The sequence below is a fragment of the Chiloscyllium punctatum genome, chromosome 30 (assembly GCF_047496795.1).
Source record: "Chiloscyllium punctatum isolate Juve2018m chromosome 30, sChiPun1.3, whole genome shotgun sequence".
NCBI classification, from domain to species: Eukaryota; Metazoa; Chordata; class Chondrichthyes; order Orectolobiformes; family Hemiscylliidae; genus Chiloscyllium; species Chiloscyllium punctatum.
The window spans coordinates 22,100,797-22,125,613 of NC_092768.1; the positions used below are offsets into that span (position 1 = coordinate 22,100,797).

The 24,817-nt window shown below is 45.9% G+C and overlaps 2 protein-coding genes across 5 annotated transcripts in view; one reads left to right on the top strand and one right to left on the bottom strand.

Moving 5' to 3' along the window:
- The window catches only part of LOC140455252 (zinc-binding protein A33-like), a 476,866-nt gene that overhangs the window by 15,074 nt on the left and 436,975 nt on the right, over positions 1–24,817 (bottom strand). The window lies entirely within an intron of this gene.
- The window catches only part of LOC140455048 (E3 ubiquitin-protein ligase TRIM39-like), a 58,937-nt gene continuing 46,087 nt past the window's right edge, over positions 11,968–24,817 (top strand). Inside the window, 4 exon segments of the mRNA XM_072549716.1 lie at positions 11,968–13,136; positions 13,227–13,322; positions 13,416–13,663; positions 18,838–18,970. Of these exon segments, the coding sequence (XP_072405817.1) occupies positions 12,726–13,136; positions 13,227–13,322; positions 13,416–13,663; positions 18,838–18,970 (888 nt within the window). The 5' untranslated portion in view covers positions 11,968–12,725.

A 24,817-nucleotide genomic window follows, 5' to 3' on the forward strand; every position in this document is an offset into this window, starting at 1 on the left:
CTGGGTGAAGAATGTTTTAATCTGAAATTATTTCTTCATCCCCGCCCCCACGTATGGGGAAAACAGGACCCCTCACTAACATTGGGAATGTTTTGGTCCGATATGATCCGGAATGTGGGTTATTGCAATGAAAGAAATTCTGGAGGGAAGGTGTGAAAGAAAAATGCATTTACAGAAAATGTGAAAGAAAGTTTTTTTTTATTTCAAAAATATACTTTATTCATAGAATGATTTTATGGTCTGTACATTTGATCATGCCATACATATGTCCATATTTACAAACACAGATTCGAATTTATCCTTGTCCTTTACAATCCTGTGCATTTTTCAATCTTGTACATATACATCTATTTGGCTGAGGCATCAGCAGAGCCCAAAAAAAAACGTCCGCATGGGCCCCCTGTTCTTCTTTAGGCAGGCCGATCTTACACGGTGGTCTTTCCCCACCGCGCCTTGGCGGCAGCTACCCCAAGCTTCAGCGCGTCCCTCAACACGTAGTCTTGGACCTTGGAATGTGCCAGTCTGCAACACTCGGTCGGGGTCAACTCCTTCAGCTGGAAGATCAACAGGTTTCGGACCGCCCAGAGAGCGTCCTTCACCGAGTTGATGATCCTCCAGGCGCAGTTAATGTTCGTCTCGGTGTGAGTCCCAGGGAACAGGCCGTAGAGCACGGAGTCCCGCATCACGGCGCTGCTCGGGACGAACCTCGACAAGCACCACTGCATTCCTCTCCAGACTTCCTCTGCATAGGCACATTCCAGAAGGAGGTGTGTGACAGTCTCGTCCCCCCCCGCAGCCACTTCGAGGGCAGCGTGCGGTGCGGCAGAGAGTCCGGGCGTGCATAAAGGATCTCACAGGCAGAGCCCTTCTCACAACCAGCCAAGCCACGTCTTGGTGCTTGTTGGAAAGTTCTGGCGATGAGGCATTCTGCCAAATGGCTTTGACAGTCTGCTCCGGGAACCGCTCGACAGGATCCGCCCTCTCCTTTTCCCGAAGGGTCTCAAGGACGCTACGTGCTGACCACTTCCTGATGGACTTGTGGCCAAAGGTGTTTTTCCTCATAAATTTCTCCACGAAGGACAGGTGATACGGAACGGTCCAACTACTCGGAGCGTTCCGCGGCAGCGAGGCCAGGCCCATCCTTCGCAACACCGGGACAGGTAGAACCTCAGTACGTAGTGACACTTGGTGTTTGCGTACCGGGGATCCACGCCCAGCTTGATGCAGCCACACACAAAGGTGGCCATCAGGGTGAGGGTGGCATTGGGCGTGTTTTTTCCCCCATTGCACCGGTCTTTGTACATAGAGTCTCTTTGGACCCGGTCCATCTTTGATCTCCAAATGAATTGGAAGATGGCCCGGGTGACTGCGGCGGCACAGGTCCTGGGGATAGGCCAGACCTGTGCCACATATAGCAATACTGAGAGTACCTCACACCTGATGACCAGGTTTTTTCCCGCGATGGAGAGCGACCGTTGCCCCCATCTGCCTAGTTTCTGTCTCATCTTCCTGATCCGCTCCTCCCAGGTCTTGGCGCACGCCCCAGCCCCCCCGAACCAAATACCCAGCACCTTCAGGTGGTCAGTCCTGACGGTGAAGGGGATAGAGGATTGGTCGGCCCAGTTCCCGAAGAGCATGGCCTCGCTCTTGCCTCGGTTTACCTTGGCCCCCGAGGCCTGTTCGAACTGGTCGCAGATGCACACGACTCTGTGCACGGACAGCGGATCCGAGCAGAAAACAGCGACGTCATCCATGTACAGGGAGGCCTTAACCTGCAGGCCCCCGCTGCCAGGAATAGTCACCCCTGTCAGGCTCGCATCCTTCCTGATGGATTCGGCAAATGGCTCTATGCAACACACAAACAAGGCGGGTGAGAGGGGGCATCCCTGCCTGACTCCAGATCTTACAGGGAAGCTATCTGATTCCCACCCATTGATTGAGACTGCACTGACAATGTTGGTGTAGAAAGTGCCCAGCGAGAGGCCACTCAGCCGGTCACTGATGGAGAAACTGGAAAAGTGAGCGCCAGTGTCATCCCACCTTCCCCCTTTTGGGATGTGGCCCTGTGAGGTGTGGGACATTTCCCAGTATGTTTAAACCTTGAGGGTTTCTGCCCCCATTCCGTTTTCAGGAAATGAGTAACAGACCCCAAACCCCCAACACTGAGTGAAAAATATTCTCCCCACATTCTCTCCCCTGATCTCTGTTGGTACATAACTCACTGAAAGAAAATTACATTTTATTTTTGGTGGTGGTTTCTCAGCCTTTAAATATTAATTGTGTGTTGTAAAGCTCCTGGCCCTCCCATCAAGTGTTTTGTTCTGGCAAGTCCATGTGAATGACATTCATTTTATCACATTATTGTTTCAACACGGTCTTTCTGTCCACTTCCCTCCTGTGATTTGTCATGCTTAATGTTATTGCAAAACCCAGGAGGAGGTGGTGGGAATATGACTGGACCAGTAATCCCGACTGCTCATCGGGTCATACAGCTTGGAAATAACTTGTCCATCCCGACCAGATATCCTGGACTGATCTGTTCCCATTTGGCAGCATTTGGGCCATGTCTGTCTGAACCCTTCCTATTCAGGTACATCTCCAAATGCCTTTTAAATGGTGTGATTGTGCCAGCCTCTACCACATCCTTTGACAGCTTGTTCCTTACACACACTGCCCTCTGCATGGGGGGATTGCCCCTCAGGCCCCTTTTGAATCTTCCCCCTCTCACCCTGCACCTCTGCCCTTTAGTTTTGGACTCCCCTCCCCTGGCAATCCGCCCTCTCCGTGCTCCTCTGGAGAGTTGCCCCTCAGCCTCTGCCGCTCCAGGGAGGGAAGTCCCAGCCTGTCCCTGTGCCTCAGGGCCTCCACTCCCAGCAACATCCCTGTGAAACTTTTCTGAACCATTACAAGTTTAGCAGCATCTTTCCTATAGCTGGGAGACCAGAGCTGAGAGCAATATTCTCAAAGTGGCCTCACCAATGTCCTGTGGGGGATCTGGGTTCAAATCTCATGAGAATATTAATTCAATTTATAAATCAGGAGAGTGAAGCTTGTCTTAGTCATGGTCACCCATCCGGTTTCACTAATGTCCTTTTGGGGACCAATCTGCCATCCTTGCCTTCCATGTGACTCCACATGTACCAATGTCTCGTACAGCTGTGACACAATGTCCTAACTCCTGAACTCAATGCACTGACCGATGAAGGCAAACTGTCTTCACCATCCTGTCTATGTTGTTCAGGAAATGGTGCATGGTAAGCTAAGGCTGAAATCAGCCATGGGAGATACCGTCGGGGTGGTGCTGGTAATTACTGTGGTGAGTTGGTCAGATATGGTTAGAAAATTCATTGGGGTCTCATACCGAGATTCTCTCCTGGACATGGTAAAAAGGTAAGATTCTCCCAACTTCCCGGAAGTTTCTACCGGTACATTTGTATGTGATGATGATGCTGGAACATGGGCCTTTGCATTTTGGAGAACAGAATAGAATCAAAATGTTGAATTGAACCGAAAATGTCCAATTCTAAATGGATTGCAGCATTTGAGGGATCTGGAGGCTGGTGAAGAGAACTGATGAGGTTTGCAGGGTGGGTGGAGAAAGTGGTTGAACTGATGAGGTGTTACCAATAGAGACAGAAAGTACAAAACCAATGTCATCATGATGAGACTTTAGAAGCTCTGGTTTGGGTACAATGGAAGTTTTGTGTCCATTATCTTCACCAGACCTTCAGAAGGATGTGAAATCTTTGAGACAGAGCAGAGAAGTTTGAAAATGTTTCCAGGGGTGAGGGACCTCAGTAACATGGAAAGATTGGAGAAGCTGGGTTGTCCACCTTCCAGAGGAGAAGGTGGAGAGAATATTTGATTGAAGTGCTAAAGTGATTAAAGGAAGGTGTGACCGTACCAATAACCTCTAGAATGGAGTTTATACTCTTCCTGACCCTGCTCCCTTGACAGATAAAGCAATGCCTTCACCCAGGCCATCTGAGTGGGTCATCAATGCTCCCTGGAGATGCAGGACCACCTCCGTGTGATCACATGTTCCTCCCAGCAGTGGGCAGTCTCCAGGCACAGGCCAGCAATGGGGGTGATTGCTGGATCATAGGAGGGCACGAAGGGGCCATTCACACATCCCAAAGGTGACAGGCTCTAGTCCTGTTGCTGTGGGCAAGGGAGGTCCTCTCTTTGGTGACAGACCCTGACATTTCTCTGTCTGTGTCCCTGTTTTGTTCAGCAATGATATCTTTAGTCTGAATTCTTCTTCGTTTGGAACTCCATCGACTGACCTCCCGGCTTGAAGCTCAGCACATTGATTCACCTCACAACTAGTTACATTATTACACAAGGTGAAACAGCAGACTTATTAATCAACACAGACAGATCTTCCATTACAGCATGATGGATATACTCAAAATAGTAAATTACCTTCCACCTTTAAGCCTATGTTATCCCCAATGAGCTGTGACTGCACTGTGATTCTGCTCCATTCAGCTTATCCTGTCCCTTCAGGCACATTTTCAGCTGCTTTCCCATTCTCCTGTCTCTGAATCCACGACATTTTAGCATTTGATACATCTTGACATTTTAACGCAAGGAGAAAGTGAGGACTGCAGATGCTGGAGATCAGAGCTGAAAAATGTGTTGCTGGAAAAATGAAGAAGGGCTTATGCCCGAAACGTCGATTCTCCTGCTCCTTGGATGCTGCCTGACCTGCTGCGCTTTTCCAGCAACACATTTTTCAGCTCATTTTAACACAAGGATCAAGACCTCAGTGCCAGACTAAGTCTAGGAAACCCAGTTATCTCCCCATTTCCAGATCAACAGGGACTCCCAGTTTTAAAGCATGATCGAGGTTCCAGTGTTGCTTATTTCTGGTGAGAGAGAGGAGATGATCAGGGTCTCCCTCTCCCTCTCTCTGTGCTGATTGGATCAGTTCCTGCGCCTTGATTTGGTTTTTGAGCTCCTCATGTGTGGCCCTGATTGCTCAGTGGGTCAATGCACCATCTGCTGTGATACTGAGCCATGCAGAGTAGGGAGGTGCCCCCAGCCTGGACTGAGGGAGCTGCTCTCAGACACAACAGTGATGGGGAGACAGCAACTGGCACAGAGCAACTGAGGTGAGGGAGTTCGCTGACAGATTATTCTGTGTTACTGACAGGCCATTCAGTCTATTACATCCATGTTGATCTTTCATTTTCTAGCCTCTGCTCATTAAATCCCATCAACATTCTCCATTTCTCCAGAAATTCCTCTCAATGACACTTTGCGTCAGTGAGCCCCACATTCTCACCAATCTCTGGGGAAAGACATTTCTCACAAACTAACATTTGGTTTCCTCTTCATTTTTGGCAACTCATTCCCACCAGATGAAACCAGTTTAACGTTCCGTTCAGGGTCCCCATTAAAGGAAGACCATCCTGACAGCAGACACACTCTGGGCGATCTGAGGAATGGCCTCTCTCCGAGCTGCAGGGATGGTTTCAGAGGATTACTTCCCCAGACACATCCAGCAGCTGCTGGGAGGGAGTTGGACAAAGTTCAGGGGCAGAGAGTCACTGGGTGACAGCTCAACACCCCTGGACGTTCAAGATGGCTCATGAGGAGAAAGATGAAGAGGGGAACATATTCCTGAAACAAGCATGTGATTTACTAAAGCCCTGGCCGTGCTGAGCAAGCCTCCCTGCCTGAGGATAGAGAGACAGACAGACCTGAGGGGCTCATCAATGAGGACTACACTTTGCTGCAGCTCACTCCACATCATGTCCATACAACATTTAACTGCAACTTCTGGGCCTCGGGAATCTCATGTGTGAGGAGACCAATGGGATTTCAGGAGAAAGTGTCTGGGAGGAGGAGAGGGCCCTGAGGAATTGACGGGAGGCTCAGGAATGAACTCGGAACAGAAATCAGAAGAAATCTGTTGTTCTCTTCATCTCTAGATCAGGAAAAGCTTGTCCCATGTCTGGGCAGTGTGCTGCAGGAATGGTGAGCTATTTGTGAAACGATGCACAAGGTGAGTGGACAATATGGACTCATGAGCAGGTGACAAAAACCGTGTTTTCAGAAAGGAATGGGCTAGGATGTGGACTTCTCCTTCCAGCCCCGAGAACTGGATTGAATTTCACTCCAGGGAGATACACATGTTCTGGTCCCGAGGCGATAGGACTCCGATGAGGAGGATTAGTTTTGGGGCTGGAGCACAGCCAGCTGCCACCACGGGCTCCTGGTTTGCTGCAATGTTTCCCGAGGGGCCTGCCCAGTGGGAGGAGAGCCAACAGCACTAACCTCTTGGGAATTGAGCCCATGACTGGGAAAGGCTGCTGTGCTGAATGGCAGTCCTGGGCTCTGTGCTCTGATGCTGGCTCTATGGTACATTGAGGAGATCCTGGATGATCAATAGACAATAGGTGCAGTAGGAGGCAATTCTGCCCTTCGAGCCAGCACCACCATTCATTATGATCATGGCTGATCATTCCTGTCTTATCCCCATAACCCTTTATTCCACTATCCTTAAGAGCTCTATCCAGAGACTTGGCCTCATCGGTTTTCTGGGACAGAGCATTCCATACATCCACCACTCTCTGGGTGAAGACGTTTCTCTTCTATTCTGTTCCAAGTGGCCTACCCCTTATGTTTAAACTGTGTACCCTGATTTGGGACTCACCCATCAGCAGAAACATGCTTCCTGCCTCCAGAGTGTCCAATTCTTTAATAATCTTATAGAACATAGAACATAGAACAATACAGCACAGAACAGGCCCTTCGGCCCACGATGTTGTGCCGAACATTTGTTCTAAACATTTGTGGGAGGCACAGTGGCACAGTGGTTAGCACTGCTGCCTCACAGCACCGGAGACCCGGGTTCAATTCCCGCCTCAGGCGACTGACTGTGTGGAGTTTGCACATTCTCCCCGTGTCTGCGTGGGTTTCCTCCCACAGTCCAAAGATGTGCAGGTTAGGTGAATTGCTCATGCTAAATTGCCCGTAGTGTTAGGTAAGGGGTAAATGTAGGGTTATGGGTGTGTTGCGCTTCGGCGGGTCGGTGTTGGGCTGAAGGGCCTGTTTCCACACTGTAATGTAATCTAATTTAGCTTAAGTACCTATCCAATTGCCGTTTAAAGGTCACCAATGATTCTGACTCTGCCACTCCCTCAGCCCCCACCACTTTCTGGGTAAAGAACCTACCCCTTTACCTTCCACCCTTCACCTTAAATTTATGTCCCCTTGTTGTACCCGTGGAAGAAGTCTCTGACTGTCTATCTATTCCCCTGATCATCTTATAAACCTCTATCAAGTCACTCCTCATCCTTCGCTGTTCCAATGAGAAAAGGCTTAGCACTCTCAACCTATCCTCGTATGACCTATTCTCCATTCCAGGCAACATCCTGGTAAATCTCCTCTGCACCCTCTCCAAAGCTTTCACATCTTTCCGAAAGTGAGGCGACCAGAACTGCACACAGTACTCCAAATGTGGCCTTACCAAGGCCCTGTACAGTTGCAACATCACCTCACGACTCTTGAATTCAATCCCTCTCCTAATGAACACTAATACACCATAGGCCTTCTTACAAGCTCTATCCACCTGAGGGCAACTTTCAAAGATCTATGAACATAGACCCCAAGATCCCTCTGCTCCTTCCCTTACTAGAACCCTACCGTTAACCCTGTATTCCGCTTTCTTATTTGGCCTTCCAAAATGGACAACCTCACACTTGACAGGGTTGAACTCCATCTGCCACTCCTCAGCCCAGATCTGCATCATATCTAAGTCCCTTTGCAGCCAACAACAGCCCTCCTCAATATCCACAACTCCACCAATCTTCGTGTCGTCTGCAAATTTACTGACCCACCCTTCGACTCCCTCTTCCAAGTCATTAATAAAAATTACAAACAGCAGAGGGCCCAGAACTGATTCCTGCGGAACTCCACTTGTAACTAGGCTCCAGGCTGAATATTTACCATCTACCACCACTCTCTGAGTTCGACCGGTTAGCCAGTTCTCTATCCAACTGAAGGAGAAAGTGAGGACTGCAGATGCTGGAGATCAGAGCTGAAAATGTGTTGCTGGAAAAGCGCAGCAGGTCAGGCAGCATCCAAGGAACAGGAGAATTTGCCTTATGCCCGAAACTTCGATTCTCCTGTTCTTTGGATGCTGCCTGACCTGCTGCGCTTTTCCAGCAACACATTTTCAGCTCTATCCAACTGGCCAAATTTCCCTGTATCGCATGCCTCCTGACTTTCCGCATAAGCCTACCATGGGGAACCTTATCAAATGCCTTACTAAAATCCATGTACACTATATCCACTGCTCTACCCTCATCCATATGCTTGGTCACCTCCTCAAAGAGTTCAATAAGACTTGTAAGGCAAGACCTACCCCTCACAAATCCGTGCTGGCTGTCCCTAATCAAGCAGTGTCTTTCCAGATACTCATAAATCCTATTCCTCAGTACCCTTTCCATTACTTTGCCTACCACCGAAGTAAGACTAAGTGGCCTGTAATTCCCGGGGTTATCCCTATTCCCTTTTTTGAACAGGGGCACAACATTCGCAACTCTCCAGTCCCCTGGTACCGCACCCATTGACAGTGAAGATGAAAAGATCATTGCCAACGGCTCCGCAATTTCCTTTCTTGTTTCCCACATGATCCTAGGATATATCCCACAAGGCCAGGGACACTTGTCTATCCTCAAGTTTTTCAAAATGCCTAACACATCTTCCTTCTTAACAAGTATCTCCTCTAGCTTACCAGTTCGTTTCATGCGCTCCTCTTCAACAATACGGTCCCCCTCATTCATAAATACTGAAGAAAAGTACTCATTCAAGACATCTCCTATCTCTCCTGACTCAATACACAGTCTCCTACTACTGTCCTTGATCGGACCTACCTTCGTTCTCGTCATTCTCATGTTTCTCACATACGCATAAAAGGCCTTGGGGTTATCCTTGATCCTACCCACCAAAGAGTTTTCATGCCCTCTCTTAGTTCTCCTTATCCCTTTCTTCAGCCCCCTCCTGGCTATTCTGTATCCCTCTAATGCTCTGTCTGAACCTTGTTTCCTCAACCTTATGTAAGCCTCCTTCTTCCTCCTCACAAGACATTTAACCTCCCTCATCAGCCAATGTTCCCTCACACGACCATCTCTTTCCTGCCTGACAGGTACATACATATCAAGGACACGTCGTATCTGTTCCTTGAAAAAGTTCCACATTTCAACGACATCCTTCCTTGACAGCCTATGCTCCCAACTTATGCTCCTCAGATCCTGTCTTACTACATCGTATTTACCCTTCCCCCAATAGTAAAACCTACCCTGTTGCATGCACCTATCTCTCTCTCCATAACCAAGGTGAAAGTCACAGAATTGTGGTCACCATCACCAAAATGCTCACCCACTAACAAGCCCATCACTTGTCCCGGTTCGTTACCAAGTACCAAATCCAATATGGCCTCCCCTCTGGTTGGACAATCTACATACTGAGTTAGAAAAGCTTCCTGGACACACTGCACACACACCGCCCCGTCCAATCTATTTGATCTGAAGAGCTTCCAATCAATATTTGGGAAGTTGAAATCACCCATGACTATGACCCTGTGGCTTCTGCACCTTTCCAAAATCTGTTTCCCAATCTGTTTCTCCACATCTCTGCTGCTATTGGGGGGCCTATAGTAAATACCCAACAAGGTGACTGCTCCTTTCCTATTTCTGACTTCAGCCCATACTACCTCCAAAGGCAGATCCCCCTCAAACTGCCTTTCTACAGCCATTATACAATTTCTAATTAGCAACGCCACCCCCCTCTCCTTTTTTACCACCCTCCCTAATCTTACTGAAACATCTGTAACCAGGAACCTCCAACAACCATTACTGTCCCTCTTCTATCCACGTTTCTGTGATGGCCACAACATCGTAGTCTCAAGTACCGATCCATGCCTTAAGTTTACCCACCTTATTTCTGATACTCCTTGCATTGAAGTATACACACTTGAACCCATCTCTGTGTCCGCAAGTATTCCCTGTCAGTGCTACCTTCTCCACAGCCTCCCAATGTTCTTGGACATCCTGAAAATCAGCTAATCTACTTGCTGGACTACAAGTCCGGATCCCATTCCCCTGCAAAATTAGTTTAAACCCCCCGAAGAGTGCTAGCAAACCTACCTCCCAGGATATTGGTGCCCTTCTGGTTCAGGTGCAACCCGTCCTGCTTGTACAGGTCCCACCTTCCCCAGAATGCAGTCCAATTGTCCAAATACCTGAAGTCCTCCCTCCTGCACCATCATTGCAGCCACGTGTTCAACTGCACTCTCTCCCTATTCCTTGCCTCACTGTCACATGTCACCGGCAACGTCTCAATCAGATCCCTCTCAGCCTTCTAAACTCAAGCGTATACAAGCCCAGTTGCTCCAATCTTTCAGCGTAAGATAGTCTCGCCATTCTGGGAATTGACCTCGTGAACCTACGCTGCAGTCCCTCAATAGCCAGAATGTCTTTCCTCAAATTTGGAGACCAAAACTGTGCACAATATTCCAGGTGCGGTCTCACCAGAGCCCTGTACAGCTGCAGAAGGACCTCTTTACTTCTATACTCAATTCCTCTTGTTATGAAGGCCAGCATGCTATTAGCTTTCTTCACTACCTGCTGTACCTGCATGCTTCCTTTCATTAACTGATATTCAAGAACACCCAGATCTCGTTGTACTGCCCCTTTACGTAACTTGACTCCATTTAGGTAGTAATCTGCCTTCCTGTTCTTGCCACCAAAGTGGATAGCCACACATTTATCCACATTAAACTGCATCTGCCATGCCTCTGTCCACTCACCTAGCCTGTCTAGGTCACCCTGTATTCTCCTAACATCCTCCTCACATTTCACCCTGCCACCCAACTTTGTGTCATCAGAGCCTTTGATAAGTCCTTGCTGTTGACACTGGATCCTCTTTCAGCCTGGGAATACATAGAGTCATAGAGATGTACAGCATGGAAACAGACCCTTCGGTCCAACCTGTCCACGCCAAGCAGATATCCCAGCCCAATCTAGTCCCACCTGCCAGCAACCGACCCATATCCCTCCAAACCCTTCCTATTCACATAACCATCCAAATGCCTCTTAAAGGTTGCAATTGTACCAGCCTCCACCACATCCTCTGGCAGCTCATTCCATACACGTACTACCCTCTGCGTGAAAAAGTTGCCCCTTAGGTCTCTTTTATACCTTTCCTCTCTCGCCCTAAACCTATGCCCTCTAGTTCTGGACTCCCCAACCCCAGGGAAAAGACTTTGCCTATTTATCCTATCCATGCCCCTCATAATTTTGTAAACCTCTATAAGCCCCTCAGCCTCCGACGCTCCAGGCAAAACAGCTCCAGCCTGTTCAGCCTCTCCCTGTAGCTCAGATCCTCCAACCCCTGGCAACATCCTTGTAAATCTTTTCTGATCCCTTTCAAGTTTCACAACATCTTTCCAATAGGAAGGAGACCAGAATTGCATGCAATAATCCAACAATGGCTTAACCAATGTCCTGTACAGCTGCAACATGACCTCCCAACTCCTGTACTCAATACTCTGACCAATAAAGGAAAGCATACTAAACACCTTCTTCACTATCCTATCTACTTGCAACTCTGCTTTCAAGGAGCTATGAACCTGCATTCCAAGGTCTCTTTGTTCAGCAACACTCCCGAGGACCTTACCAATACAATTGGATGGCGAGGTGAGAATGTGGTGCCCATTGAAGTGAAAGAGACTGGGTCTCATGGAGAACTCATGTCCCCTTAAGCACTCCCCCTGCCCCCTCTGGGAGAGGGAGATACAATCTGAGGGAGAATTGCTGCCGTGTGTCCGGTTTGATGGAAACCCTTGGGGTTGAATCTCCCAGGGAATGGGGGGGGGGGTGAAATTCCCTGGACTGAACCAGTAGTGAGCCTGGAGAAATGGTGGAAACGACACCAACAGGATTCCCACTTGTCTCCTGCCCAAGCTGCAGCCAATTCTGGGCCTGCCCTTTCGGAAGGATGTCAAGGCCGAAGGGATGGTGCAAGGGGAGATTTCCCAGAATGGGACCAGGGATGAGGCACTTCAGTTCTGTGCAGTGACTCCCACAGTGAGGATTGAGAAGATCCTGGTGGATTGTAAGGGAGAGGTGAGGAGGCGCTGGACAATAAGTTTCAGCTTGTGTTTCCCCCAGAGTCAAACACAACTTGGCCATCCGTGTCTGGGACTGCTTTGGGACTGAAGGATATGAAGGAGAGCAGCAGGCTGCCAGTCACTCCCAGGACAAAACCCCCACCCCCTCCCATCCTCTCTCCACCCACCTACCCCACTCCCAACCGACCTTCCCTCTCACCTCCCGGCTTCAGGGATTCCCTGTCGCTGCTCTAACGCTGTTTATTCCTCATTCTGCTCTGGGGACTGTCTCCGCCTCTCAGAGTGGGCGGGGCCGAGAGCAGCCAATACCAAGAATTCCTTGAGGATTGCACTGACCTCCCTGAGGGAGTGACTGAGCTGAATGTGTTCAGCGGCGCAGGGAAACTGAAACTGAAAATAGATGGAATCCGGAAGTGCTGAGGGTGGACATGGATATCAAACAGGTAAAAACAATGCAGATGCTGGAAACCAGATACTGGATTAGAGTGGTGCTGGAAGAGCACAGCAGTTCAGGCAGCATCCAAGGAGCAGGAAAATCGACGTTTCGGGCAAAAGCCCTTCATCAGGAATACCAAACAGCATGGATTTCAAACAGCATTTCCTGAGTTTGACCGAGGAGGTAATCTGTCCCATTTGTCTGGATTTCTTCACCGATCCGGTTTCACTGGATTGTGGACACAACTTCTGCCGCTCCTGTATCACCCAGAGTTGGGAAAAGCAGGAGAGAATCTCCTGCCCGGAATGTAGACAGGAGTTTCCAGACAGAAACCTCAGGGTAAATCGGGCCTTAGCGAATCTATCTGAGAAAGTTAGAAAGTTAAATCGGAATCCGCAAGAGAAGGGAAGTAAACGTCACTGTGAGGAACATCAGGAAGAACTGAAGGTTTTTTGTGAAACTGACGAGAAATTGATTTGTGTAAATTGTGTAGTTTCCCGGGAACACAGGGAGCACCGCTTCATCCCGATTGAAGAAGCGGTTGGAATCTACAAGGTAAAAGGAAACCGATTCCATCTTCTGATTATTTCATCACATTTTCATGATCTAATACTTTTATTTTCTGATTTTCTCTCCCAATCCCAGGATCGGGTGAAATCTTCCTTGGAATCTCTCACAGGGAAGAAATCGGCGGCTATAGAAATGGAGCGGCAGCAGAAACAGAAGATTTCCCAAATTCGGGTAAAATTTCCACGAGCTCAGCTTCCAAATTTGATTCCCTCCTTTGTTGTGTTTTACTGCAGAAGCAGATTGTCTCTATATTTGCTCTTTTAGGTGCAATCCCAAAATCTACAGAGCTGCATCAAATCCGAGTTCACTAAAATACACCAGTTTCTCACTGAGAAAGAGCAGTGTTTACTCCGAGATCTCAGGGAACAAGAGGAAAACATTCTCAGAACAATGCAGCAAAATCTTGGCAAAATTCAAAAGAATTTAAATTCTCTTCAGGAGAAACTCTCAAAGTTGGAAAAACAGTTGGAACAAAAAGACGGAGTGATATTTCTGCAGCTGAGGGATTATATTTAATTTTAGTTCACGGAAAGTAAACTCAGAATGTAATCCTCATAAACTTGTTCCCATTCTCCGTCATTCCTCCAATATCCCTTTCTGCTCCTCTTTCCCTCATGTGTTTGTCCACTCTCCTGTTTCATACATTTTCCTCAATCTCATTGATGATTGTGGGTCTCACTATTGAAATTCTCCTCACGATTAAAAGGCTAAATTAAAAAAGCAGTCGACAATTCACAGCTCCAGCCCAAGATGCAAGTGATTTATTCACATCCATGCGGAAAACCGTTCAAATTACAAGTTGGTGTATTTCAAAAATATTGTTTATTCATAAAAGTCTGTATATCCATACAATATTATTAGAGCTGTTCGACTCTTTACATATAGAGTCAGATTCAGAGAGATACAGAATGGAAATAGACCCTTCAGTCCAACTTGTCCATACTGAACAGATATTCGAAATTAATTTGTCTCAATTTCTTGCATTTGGTCCATGTCCCTCTAAACCCTTCCTTCCTATTCATATACCGACCCAGATATCTTTTAAATGTTATAATTATATCTGGGAGAACAAACAAACCCAGTGCATTTCTTACTTGTACAAGACAATATTTACAAACATTTGAGGCACTGGGAGGGTCTGATAACTGAGTGCACCTCCATCTAACTTCAGCAGAAAGATTTTAGGTGATGGTTTTTACCCACTGCGCCTTGCAGCAGCTGCCCTAGGCTTTAGTCCATCTCTCAACACGTGGTTCTGAACCTTGGAATGTGCCAGTCTGTAACACTCAGTTGAGGTCAACTCCTCGCCCTGGAAGACCGACAGGTTTCGATCAGACCAAAGAGCATCTTTCACTGAGTTGATGGTCCTCTGAGTACAGTCAATGTTTGTCTCACTGTGTGTCCCAGGGAACAGACCGTACAACACAGAGTCACGCGTCACTGAGCTACTGCGGATGAAACTTGACAAACGCCACTGCATCTTTCTCAAGACTTTCTTTGTAAAGGCACATTCCAGCAGGAGATGTGTGACAGTCTCTACCTTCCACAGCCACTTCAAGGGCAACGTGTGCAGTTGGAGAGACTCTGGGTATATATGAAAGATCTCACAGGTAGTGCCCTTCTCACCAGCAACCAAGCAACGTCCTGGTGCTTGTTAAGAAGTTCTGGCAATGCCTTTGACAATCTGCTCAAGGAACAAGCCGACAAGACCCACCCACTCATTTCCTGCAGGCTCTTGGGGATGATCTGTGCTGATCAATTGTGGTTAAAGGTGTTTTTGTTTGTAAATTTCTACCTGGAGGACAGGTGATATGGAATGGTCCAACTACTTGGAGCACTCTGCTAATACAAGGCCAGTCCCACCCTTCCCAACACCAGGGACAGGTAGAACCTCAGTACATAGTGAGACTTGGTGTTTGGTGCAGCTTGATGCAGCCACACACAAAGGTGGCCATCAGGATGAGGGTGATCTTGGGTATATTCTTCCCCCCATTATCCAGAGGTTTGTACATGGTGTTCCTGTGACATGTCCAACTTAGACCTCCAGATGAAGTGGAAGATGACTCGGGTAATTGCAGCAATGCAGGTTCTGGGAATGGGCCCGACCTGCCCCTCATACAACAGTGAGAGTATCTCACACCTAATAACCAGATGTTTAACCTGCAATGGAGAGGAAATGCTGCTCCCAAAGGACCAGTTTCTGTCTTACCTTGGCAATACTCTCCTCTCAAGTTTTTGTTTATGCCCCAGCTCCTCTGAGCATATTCCCAGCACCTTCAGGTAATCTGTCCTGATGGTGAAAGGCATGAAGGATTGGTCAGCCCAGTTCCCAAAGTACATGACCTTGCTCTTGCCTTGATTTACCTTGGCTGCTGAGACCAGTTCAAACTGGTCGTTGATGCTTATGAGTCTGTGCACGTGACAGCAGATCTGAGCAGAAAACAGTGACATCATCCATGTACAGGGAGGCTTTCCCTTGTAGGCCTCCGCTGCCTGGAATAGTCACCCCATCTCAGGCTCACGTCCTTCCTGATGGACTCAGCAAAGGGCTGTATACAACGCACAAACAAGGCAGGAGAGAGTAGGCAGCCCTGCCTGACTCTGGATCTGATCGGGAAGCTGTCTCATTCCCACCCATTAATTGAGACTGCACTAAGGATGTTGGTGTAGAGCAGTCAGATTCAATTGCAGATTCCCTCCCAAAGCCCATTTTGGAGAGCAAGTCCCACATGTCAGTGTGTGATGTCCTGTCAAAGGCCTTTTCCTGGTTCAGGCTGTTAAGGCAGGTATCCACCACCCCTGTCCTACAGGCAGGCCATTGTATCCCTGAGGAGCACATTACAAATATCTGGATTTTTATACACAAAGCACAGTTACATACCTCATCCTGGGTAGACAATCTACTTATCACTGGGCTGGGTACATTTGACAGGTTCTAACTGCTAACTAAACCTCAACATGGCTGTGCATCCTTTCAATAAAACACAGCCTTACGAGAGTTAAGTGAGGTAAAAATATTTGATACTCAATGTATGCTCCCTGAAAACAGTGGAAACACACAGTCACACAGCATGGAAACAGATCCTTCGGTCCAACAAGTCCAGGCTGTCCATAATCCCAAACTAAACTAGTCCCACCTGCCTGCCCTTGGCCCATATCCCTCCAAACATTTCTGATTAATGTACTTGTCTAAATGTCTTTTAAATGTTGTAACTGTACCCACATTCACACTTCCTTTGTAAATTCACTCAACACACAAACTACTCTCTGTGTGAAAGAAGTTGCTTCTTATAGTTTTTTTTAAAAGTTTCACCGCTCACCATAAAAATATGCCCCCTAATTTTGACATCCTCTTCCCAAGGGAAAAGACACCTGCCATTCACTTTGTCTGTACCCCTGATTATTTTATAAACCTCTCAGGTTACATCTCGACTGCCAGTGAAAGAAACTCCAGCCTATCCAGCTTCTCTTTCCAATTCAAACCCTCCATTCCTGTCAACATCCTGGTAAATCTCTTCCAAACTCTCTAGCTTCACGATATCCTTTCTACGTCATGGAGACCAGAACTGGACACAGTACTCCAGAAGAGGCCTCACCAATGTCCTGTACAACCTCAACATAATGTTCCAACTCCGATACTTGAAGGACTGAACAATGAAGGCAAACATTCTAAATGGCTTCTTAACCACCCTGTATACATGTGAGGAAAACTTCAAAAGAATTATGATTTTGAAAACCGAGGTGTCATTGTTTTACAACACTGCTCAAGACCCGACCTTTAATTGTATAAATCCTGTCTTTGTTTGTTTTATCGAAATGGCATACCTTGCACTTATCCAAATTAAACATAAAATGTTTTTAAAATTAAACACAATTTCCTCATAGTTAAATACCTGACTTTCCAATTAGGTGTCGCTAAATAGCATTTCATGTCCTGATTGGTCAGAAGGTGCAAACCTGACTCTTCAGGAATTGGACCTGAGAATTAACTTTGCCAGTGTTCAGTTCCTTTGCCTCAGGTTCATTGGCTAGTACTGACATGGTTTTGTGTTATGACCTGAAACTGTGTGGAGACACCTGTTTTCTTTGGGAATTCTATGTGTCAAATTGCACTGTATTGCAACAATCTAGAGAGTTAGAGTCTGCGTTTGTTTTATTAGCAGTCAATATTTTAAAGGGGAAAAGGCATCGTTTGTGTTTTTCATTTCCCTCAGACACCTATCCCATGTGGGATGCAGTTCTCTGTGAGTAACTTTCCACACTATGGACTATTCTGCTTTAGCTCTTTATTTCCTTGCTATCCCTGATGCTATTGAGGTGTTCTTGTCTTTTATTTTACACTATTTTGTTTCACTTCCCTCTTCACTCTCTCAATAAAGACATTTCTCATGAACTCACCATTCAATTTATTTGTGATTTAGATTGTTGGGGCAGAGTGACCAAATAAATCATTCAACACTTCTCGCATCAAAGAGTTCATTGAAATTTCACAGGTGGCAAGAGACTGTCTGAAAATCCAGAGTTCTTCAATGAATAAAGGAAAGACATACATTTCTATACACATTTTCAGCCTGCCTTTAGCAATTACAAACCAATCATAATTAATTAGTTAATTACATACACTTCCAATTTCAGAAATACTGTGACTGCGTGGCCTAAGATGGACAGGCGCGTGGTCAACCCACAGGCCTCTATGTTCTCATGAAGCTTCCCAGATTCTCTTATGTCCCTTCTTGGGGCTTTTCATAGTGGATGCTATATTCAATCTTGTTAGCCATTCTCCTTCTCAGTCACTTGCCAGCTCCATTCATTGCCAATAATTTATCACGAAGGACCTCTTGAATTCTGTCATGCAATTCATTTTTCCTACTAATCTTGGTATTGGTGATATAAAGGATGCTAATTTTTATGAATTGTTATAAAATTTGTGACATCAGTTCCAATAAAGTTCTATGGTCATACCTAATGTTAGAATTCTTTAGCTAAGGATTGTGAGCAGTTTCTTTCTCACCCAACCTTGGAATGTCAATCAAACACAGCACTTTTATCTTGTAACTATAATTATAACAACTTCTTTGCACATGCTGTAAGTGGGATTTTCTTTATATAAGTGTGTAAATCTATAACCAATTCAGAATCTATGCCTATCATTAATTGAGGAATCTTGACTAAAATCTACATTTGTAACAGATTTACAAATTAAATGTAGGTTTCTGATGTGAAATGCTCTTATCTATGTCTCCTGTGTAAGCAGCTGCATCTTCAGATAACTGTGAGGCCTGCTGTACCATCTCAATTCTGTTATCTTGCGTTCACAGAGCTACCGTTGTTATAACTTATGCAGACATATTTAACAAAATATTTTACCAAGTTCTCTAGAGCTACTGTAAGCCATGTTCTGCTGCTTTTGTCATGGGCAACCACTGGCCATTTTGTGCTGCTCTCAATCATGGGCTGCTCTAACAGGATCATGTATTTGAACACAGATTTTCTGGTTCCTTTGAGGTGGAAACATCTTCACTGAATCAAACAGATCAATCCCTTCATAATTTTTAACATCTAAGTCAGATCTTTTCTTGAGTGAAGTCGGTTAATGTTTACTGGCACCCTTTGCAATTCCTTAATTTTTACTTTACTTCCTCCAGTGCTTCAGTATGTTTTGTGTGCCATTCTTATTCTGTTCCAGAACTGCAGCAATCAGAAACAGCAGCTTGGAGCAATGTGAGTGTAATTACTACTTTCTTGATAAAGTCAGTCAGTCTCTGTCAACTCAGATTTGTGCTTTGTTTATTTCAGGAGGAAGTATCTGGGAAGATGAGGTAGGACATGCACTTTACTGAAACTCAGTGCAAGTTGCTGAAATTGCTCAGAAAGGTTTTCAATAAATTTATGATAATCTTTTTAATATTTACAGGATGAGCCATGACACTGTCACTAACAGATGGTGTCCTGTCCACTGAAAGCTTGAACATCATTTTACCATTTCCAGTGTGGAGAGAAATGGTGGGAGCTATTAAACCTGGTAAAGCTCAGCTAAGTTTCTTTGTTCTGTATTTATATTCTGTTATTTGGATTGTTATGTTTACAAATACCATAGATATATAATTAAGCACTTAGTTAAAAAGAAAGCTGGATAATAATGGCTCAGACTGTCTTTGACATCAATATAGCAAGTAACTTGGTGTAACATAAAAAAGCATTAAGAAACTTCAGCAAAACTGAGTCAATAGGAATCGGGGGAAATCTCTCCACTGGTTAGAGTCATACCAAGCACAGAGGAAGATGATTGTGATTGTTCAAGATCAATCATCTCCACTCCAGGACATTTCTGTGGGAGTTCACTAATAACCCAACCTCAAAAGCCTTCTGCAGTAAAGAATTCCCCAGATTCACAATTCTCAGAAAGAAGAAATTCCTCCTTATCTTGTTCTTAAATGTGCAACTGTTTACTCTGAGATTATACCCTGTGGTCCGAGGATGTCCAAGAGGTGGAATGATGTCCTTCCACAGCTACCTGGTCAAGTCTTCTCAGAATCAGGTAGATTTCAATAAAGGCAACTTCTCATTTTCTATATTCCAATGAGTACAGGATCAATTTACTCAACCTCTCCTCATATCATAGCCCTTCCATGCCTGGTATCAACCCAGTGAAACTTCTCTGTAGGCCTCCAATGCCAAAATACTTATTCTTTCAAAAGCCATTTGACGATAGGAAATATTTGAAGTCCCTGCTGCCCATTATCTGTGACCACCACCCCCAGGGGTCCATATATTGTAAAAATGTTCACAGTATTGCAGCTGTGTCTGACTAATGCCTTGTCTAGTTTTAGCAAAACCTCCCCAATTTTCTACTCCATTCTCTTTGTAACAAACGCCAACATATCATTTGCCCTCGCGGTAATCCACAGAACATGAATGCTAGCTTTTTGTGATTCACAAACGACTACAGAGTCTCTCTCTTCTGTAGCTTTCTGTGGTCTCTATCTATTAAATGACATCCAGCTACTTTATCTTTCCTGCCAAAGTGTATAATCTCACATTCCCTCACATTACCTTCCACCTGCTAAGGTTTCTCCCATTCACCTAATCTGTCTCTATTCCTCCACAGACTCTTTCTGTCATCCTTACTGAAATAACTCCACAGAGGCCTGTATCCCGTCACCAAACCACCCTTTGCTTCTACTTGGAAAGTCCTTGACGCTGATCCAGCTCCCTCACAGCCAGCACTGAGAGTGACAGGAGGTCTGACACTCCTGGTTATATCTTGCCAGGCAGGACTCCCTGATTGGACCAGATTAACAACCCCAATCAGGGAACTCATTTTTTCTCATATCAACCTGGCCGAGCTCGTCACAATCACTACATCCCTCTCCCTCTGAGCCTGAGGACACAGGCCAGTTCTTTCCCTTGCAGCTCTGCCTGAAGTGTTTTTGACACCGGCTCAGATTCCTCCGATTCTGCCTTGGATAAGGGCAACGTGTAACGTACAGCAGCTCTCTCCTCTTGTACCCCAACCATCTCGGAAGGAATTCATTGTCTTCTTCAGGTGGCAATGTCCGCTATGTCCATCTTTGATTCTGAGGTCTCTTCAACCCTTAGTGCTGAGGGAGAGCCCATAGGCCCTGCCAGCCTTTCTGACTGTTCCCAGGAGCCGGGCACATTTTGCTTCTGCCCTGTTTGCGAGTTTGCAGCTTTCATATGGTCCACATGCTTGTTCAGGACTGTTGCACTTCCCCAAACTTTATACATCAGTGGACCTGACCTCACGTTGACCGCTCAGGATCATTCAGGGTCATTTCCTCCACCAAACTTTGTTCCCCAAAGTGAAGTGTCTCTGTCGTTTCGCGGAGTCTTTGTCTGTCACTGGTATTCCTGATGCTGTTTTACCCTCCCCCTGCCTCCACCCAGGTCCAGGAAGATCAGGTTTAACCTGGTGCCGAGTCTTCACTCCATCAGCAACTCTGCTGGTGCTATTTCTGTAGCTGCATGAGGCATGGTCCTCTTATCAAATAGAAACTGGGACAGTTTGGTATCTGGTTAGGCTGCAGGTTGTTTCTTTAAGCTCGCTTTCAAAGTTTGGACTGCTCTTTTTGCCAGACCATTGGATGGTGGATGGTATGAATCTGTTCTTATATGTTAAATGCTATTTGACTTTAGCAAGTACTCACTGTCCCTGCCAGTGAATGATGGCCCATTATCCGTGACCAACACTTCCGGAAGTCCCTGTGTTGCAAAAGACATGCGCAGTTTTGCTATCATTGCGTTTGACGAATGAACGCTATACACATCCAACTACATTAAGTGGGTGTCCCCAATGACCAAGAACATTGACCCCATGAAAGGACCTGTATAATTGACATATAACTGAGTCTGTGGTATACCTGGTCATTCCCAAGAATGTTGTGTCCTTGTTGGCACTCTGGGCACTGGCCCATCAATGCATCCAATACTGGCCACCAGACACAAAAAGTCTCGCCAACATTCTCATATTGTAAAGCCCTGGAAGAGCCTAGTAAAGTTCAGCCAGGATTTGGTGACAACCTTCACTCAGGATATTTACTCTTGCTTCCCATAATAATATGCCATTTTCTACTGTGATCTGATCTCTCCGGATACAGAAAGGTTTTAGTGCTGGGTATGATGGCCCTTTGGTTACCCCCATCACCACCAGCTGTTTCAGTTTTGCCAGGACCAGATCTTTCTGCGTCCAATGTCTGATATTGTCAGCTGTGACTGGAAATTTGAAACCATTTTGGACTCATGTAGTGGCATGAGTATATCTACCAGTGGGAAGCAGCTCAATGCATCCACATTTACTACCTGGCCTCCCAGACAGTGTTTCAACTTGTAATTATATGGACGTAATATTCGAGCCCACTGCTGAATTCAGCCTGAAGGTATGGGCTACATTGCCTTGTCCTCTTTAAGTAGACCTAGCAGGGTTCTGTGATCCATTATGATTACAAATCCAAGTCCAGAAAGGTATTGCTGGAACTTCTTGAGTCCAAATATGGCCATCGAACCTTCCTTCTCATATCTGGGCTTATTTACGCTCTGCATTAGCCGAAGTCCTGGATGCATACACTATTGGGTGGTCCTCTCCATTGGGCCAACCATGAGCTAAAACTACCCCGAGACCATCCGGGGAAATATCACTAACAATACCAGATCTCAGTTGAGATGATTGTGTGCCTTTCACCTTTGAGGGTGAGAGCTTTCAGGGAAGTGAAGAAACAACAATGGCTTCGCGATGCAAACATTTCCAAGGCAGATCCTTTTTTTGGAGTTGATGCAAAAGTGCCAGGATGGAGGCCAGATTATGGATGAACTTTCCATAATAATTCACCAGCCCAAGGAAAGCCCTCAGTTCAGGTACAGATATGGGAGCAAGGGCACTTTTGATCGCCCTCACTTTATCTTCCAGTCGGTGTAACCCAGTCTTCTCGTCTCTGCAGCTCAAGTAGGTCACTTAGGGAGCTCGGAACACACATTTTCCCTTCTAAGGCGTACGCCCACCTGGGAGAAACATTCAAGGACTGTGTCCAAGTTCTCTCAGTGCTCCTTATTGGTCTTCCCTGTTGTTAGCACATCATCTAAATAAATGGCGACCTGAGGTAGACCTTGTAAATTGTTCTCTGTTGTCCACAGAAAAATTACACAGGCTGATGATACCTCAAATGGCAGACTCGTGTTCTGGGAAATTGTTATGGGTATTAATTGTAGCATATTTCTGGGAATCATTTTGAGCTACAATTGCAGGAATGCATGACTCATGTCTGGTTTTGTGAAGGACAGCCCACCTCCCCTCCAGCTTTGTGTATAAATCCTCTGTGTGAGGAATTGGGGATTTATCCAGCTGTGAACCGCGGTTTGTTGTTTGTTTCAAATCCCCACAAAGGCAAACCGACCCATTGGGCTTCACAATCAGTCCGACCGGTGCTGTCCATTCCACAAACTGGACTGGTTTGGTAGCTCCTTCACTTTCCAGCTTTCTGATTTCTCCATCTATGTTTGCCCATAAAGCAAATGGCTCTGAGTGACCCTTGCAGAATTGCTTCCTGGTCAACATGCAAGGTGGCCCTGTGTCCTTTGGTAGTCCCTAAACCTTCCTTAAAAACGTCCAGCTCGACATTAGGACTTCATTCAGGCTGCCATTTACTCATCGAGAAATGTTGAGCCAGTCTAGGTGAATCTTTCTCAACCAATTCTACCCCATCCAGCTTGGGCCTGACCCTTTTACTACAGTGAGTGGGAACTGAACCAGCTGCTTCTCACAAGACCCTGGAACCAAAATTATCCCCTTAATCTGGAAAGGTTCCCCGATATAAGGATCTAGTTGATGTCTCGTGCAAAATTAAGTCCAAGGTGAAGTTTGTTCATAAAACTGGTTTAGCGATCATTGAAATTGTACCATCCTTATCAACCTCAATAACAACCAGGTGACCATGTAACCAGTCATTTATTTTGATTGGTTCCGATTTGTTTGTTGCTAAGCAATTTGACTGTTCCAAACCAGATGCAGGTGGACTATCCAAAGTGGGCAATCTCCTGGGTTCCGGGCGATATATTCTCTTATGCAATTTAGGTTTAGTTGGACTCTTTTGCTGTCTAGAGTCCGCGTATGAGCAGCAACTACAATGGTTTGCCAGCCCGAATCATGAAGAGAATTTGAACTGAGGCTTCGTTTTGTTTTTGGATTTTGCCTTGGGCTGACCGAAGGACCCTCTGTTGAGAATATGTCCTGAGTGAGGCTCGGCAATTGCCTTCACTGCAATGGTGTTCCCAAGCTTAGTCGGACTGGGGAGAGTTGTGCTTCAGCTATTAGGCACTTTTGTTAGGTTACATTATTAATTCCACATACTAAATCTGCTCTGAGCAGCTTCTTCAGAGTTAAACCAAAGTCACATGCCTCTACCAGTCTTAATCTTGTCAAAAATCCTGATAAGGATTCCCCGGTTCTTGAATAGCCGAGTAAAAACAGTATCTTCTCAAAATTGGAGGAAACTTCCAGGTGGCAAATCTGTCAACTCTTGAAAGGTTTTATTATCGAGTGTTTCAGGGAAAGTTAAGCTCCTAATTACAGAAAAAACTGCAGGTCCACAAGCTATCAGGGAAATTTCTCATTGCTTTTCATCTACTCCAATGTCATCTGCGTGTAAAAAATTTCTTTCCACATACTGCACCCAGTCTTTGATGGCAGAATCAAATGAGTCAAGCTTCCCAAATATTGACATGATGCTAGACATGCTTACCCCAATTCAAAGACAATTCTTGTGAGTGAATTTCTTCAGGAGCATGTTTTACTCTCGTTGCCACTGAAATAACTCCACAGAGACTAGGATCCCTTGAGAAAGTCACCCTTTATTTGCACATGGAATGTCCTTGACACTGAGACAGTTCCCTCAGAGCATCAGAATATCTAATACTCCTGTTGTTATCTCTCAGCCAGGGCTCCCCGATTGGACCAGATTTAAATCCCCAATCAGAGAACTCACAGTCGATGAGGGTCACCTGACTAACCTCAATACAGTCACTACACTCATCACTTGCCTTCCCACCTATTCAGTTGTCATCCTTAGACTTGGCTTTAGTCCATTCACTTTCCTCATCCAAGTCATTGATACATACAGTTAATAAATGTGACCCAGCGATGATCCCTGTGGAAC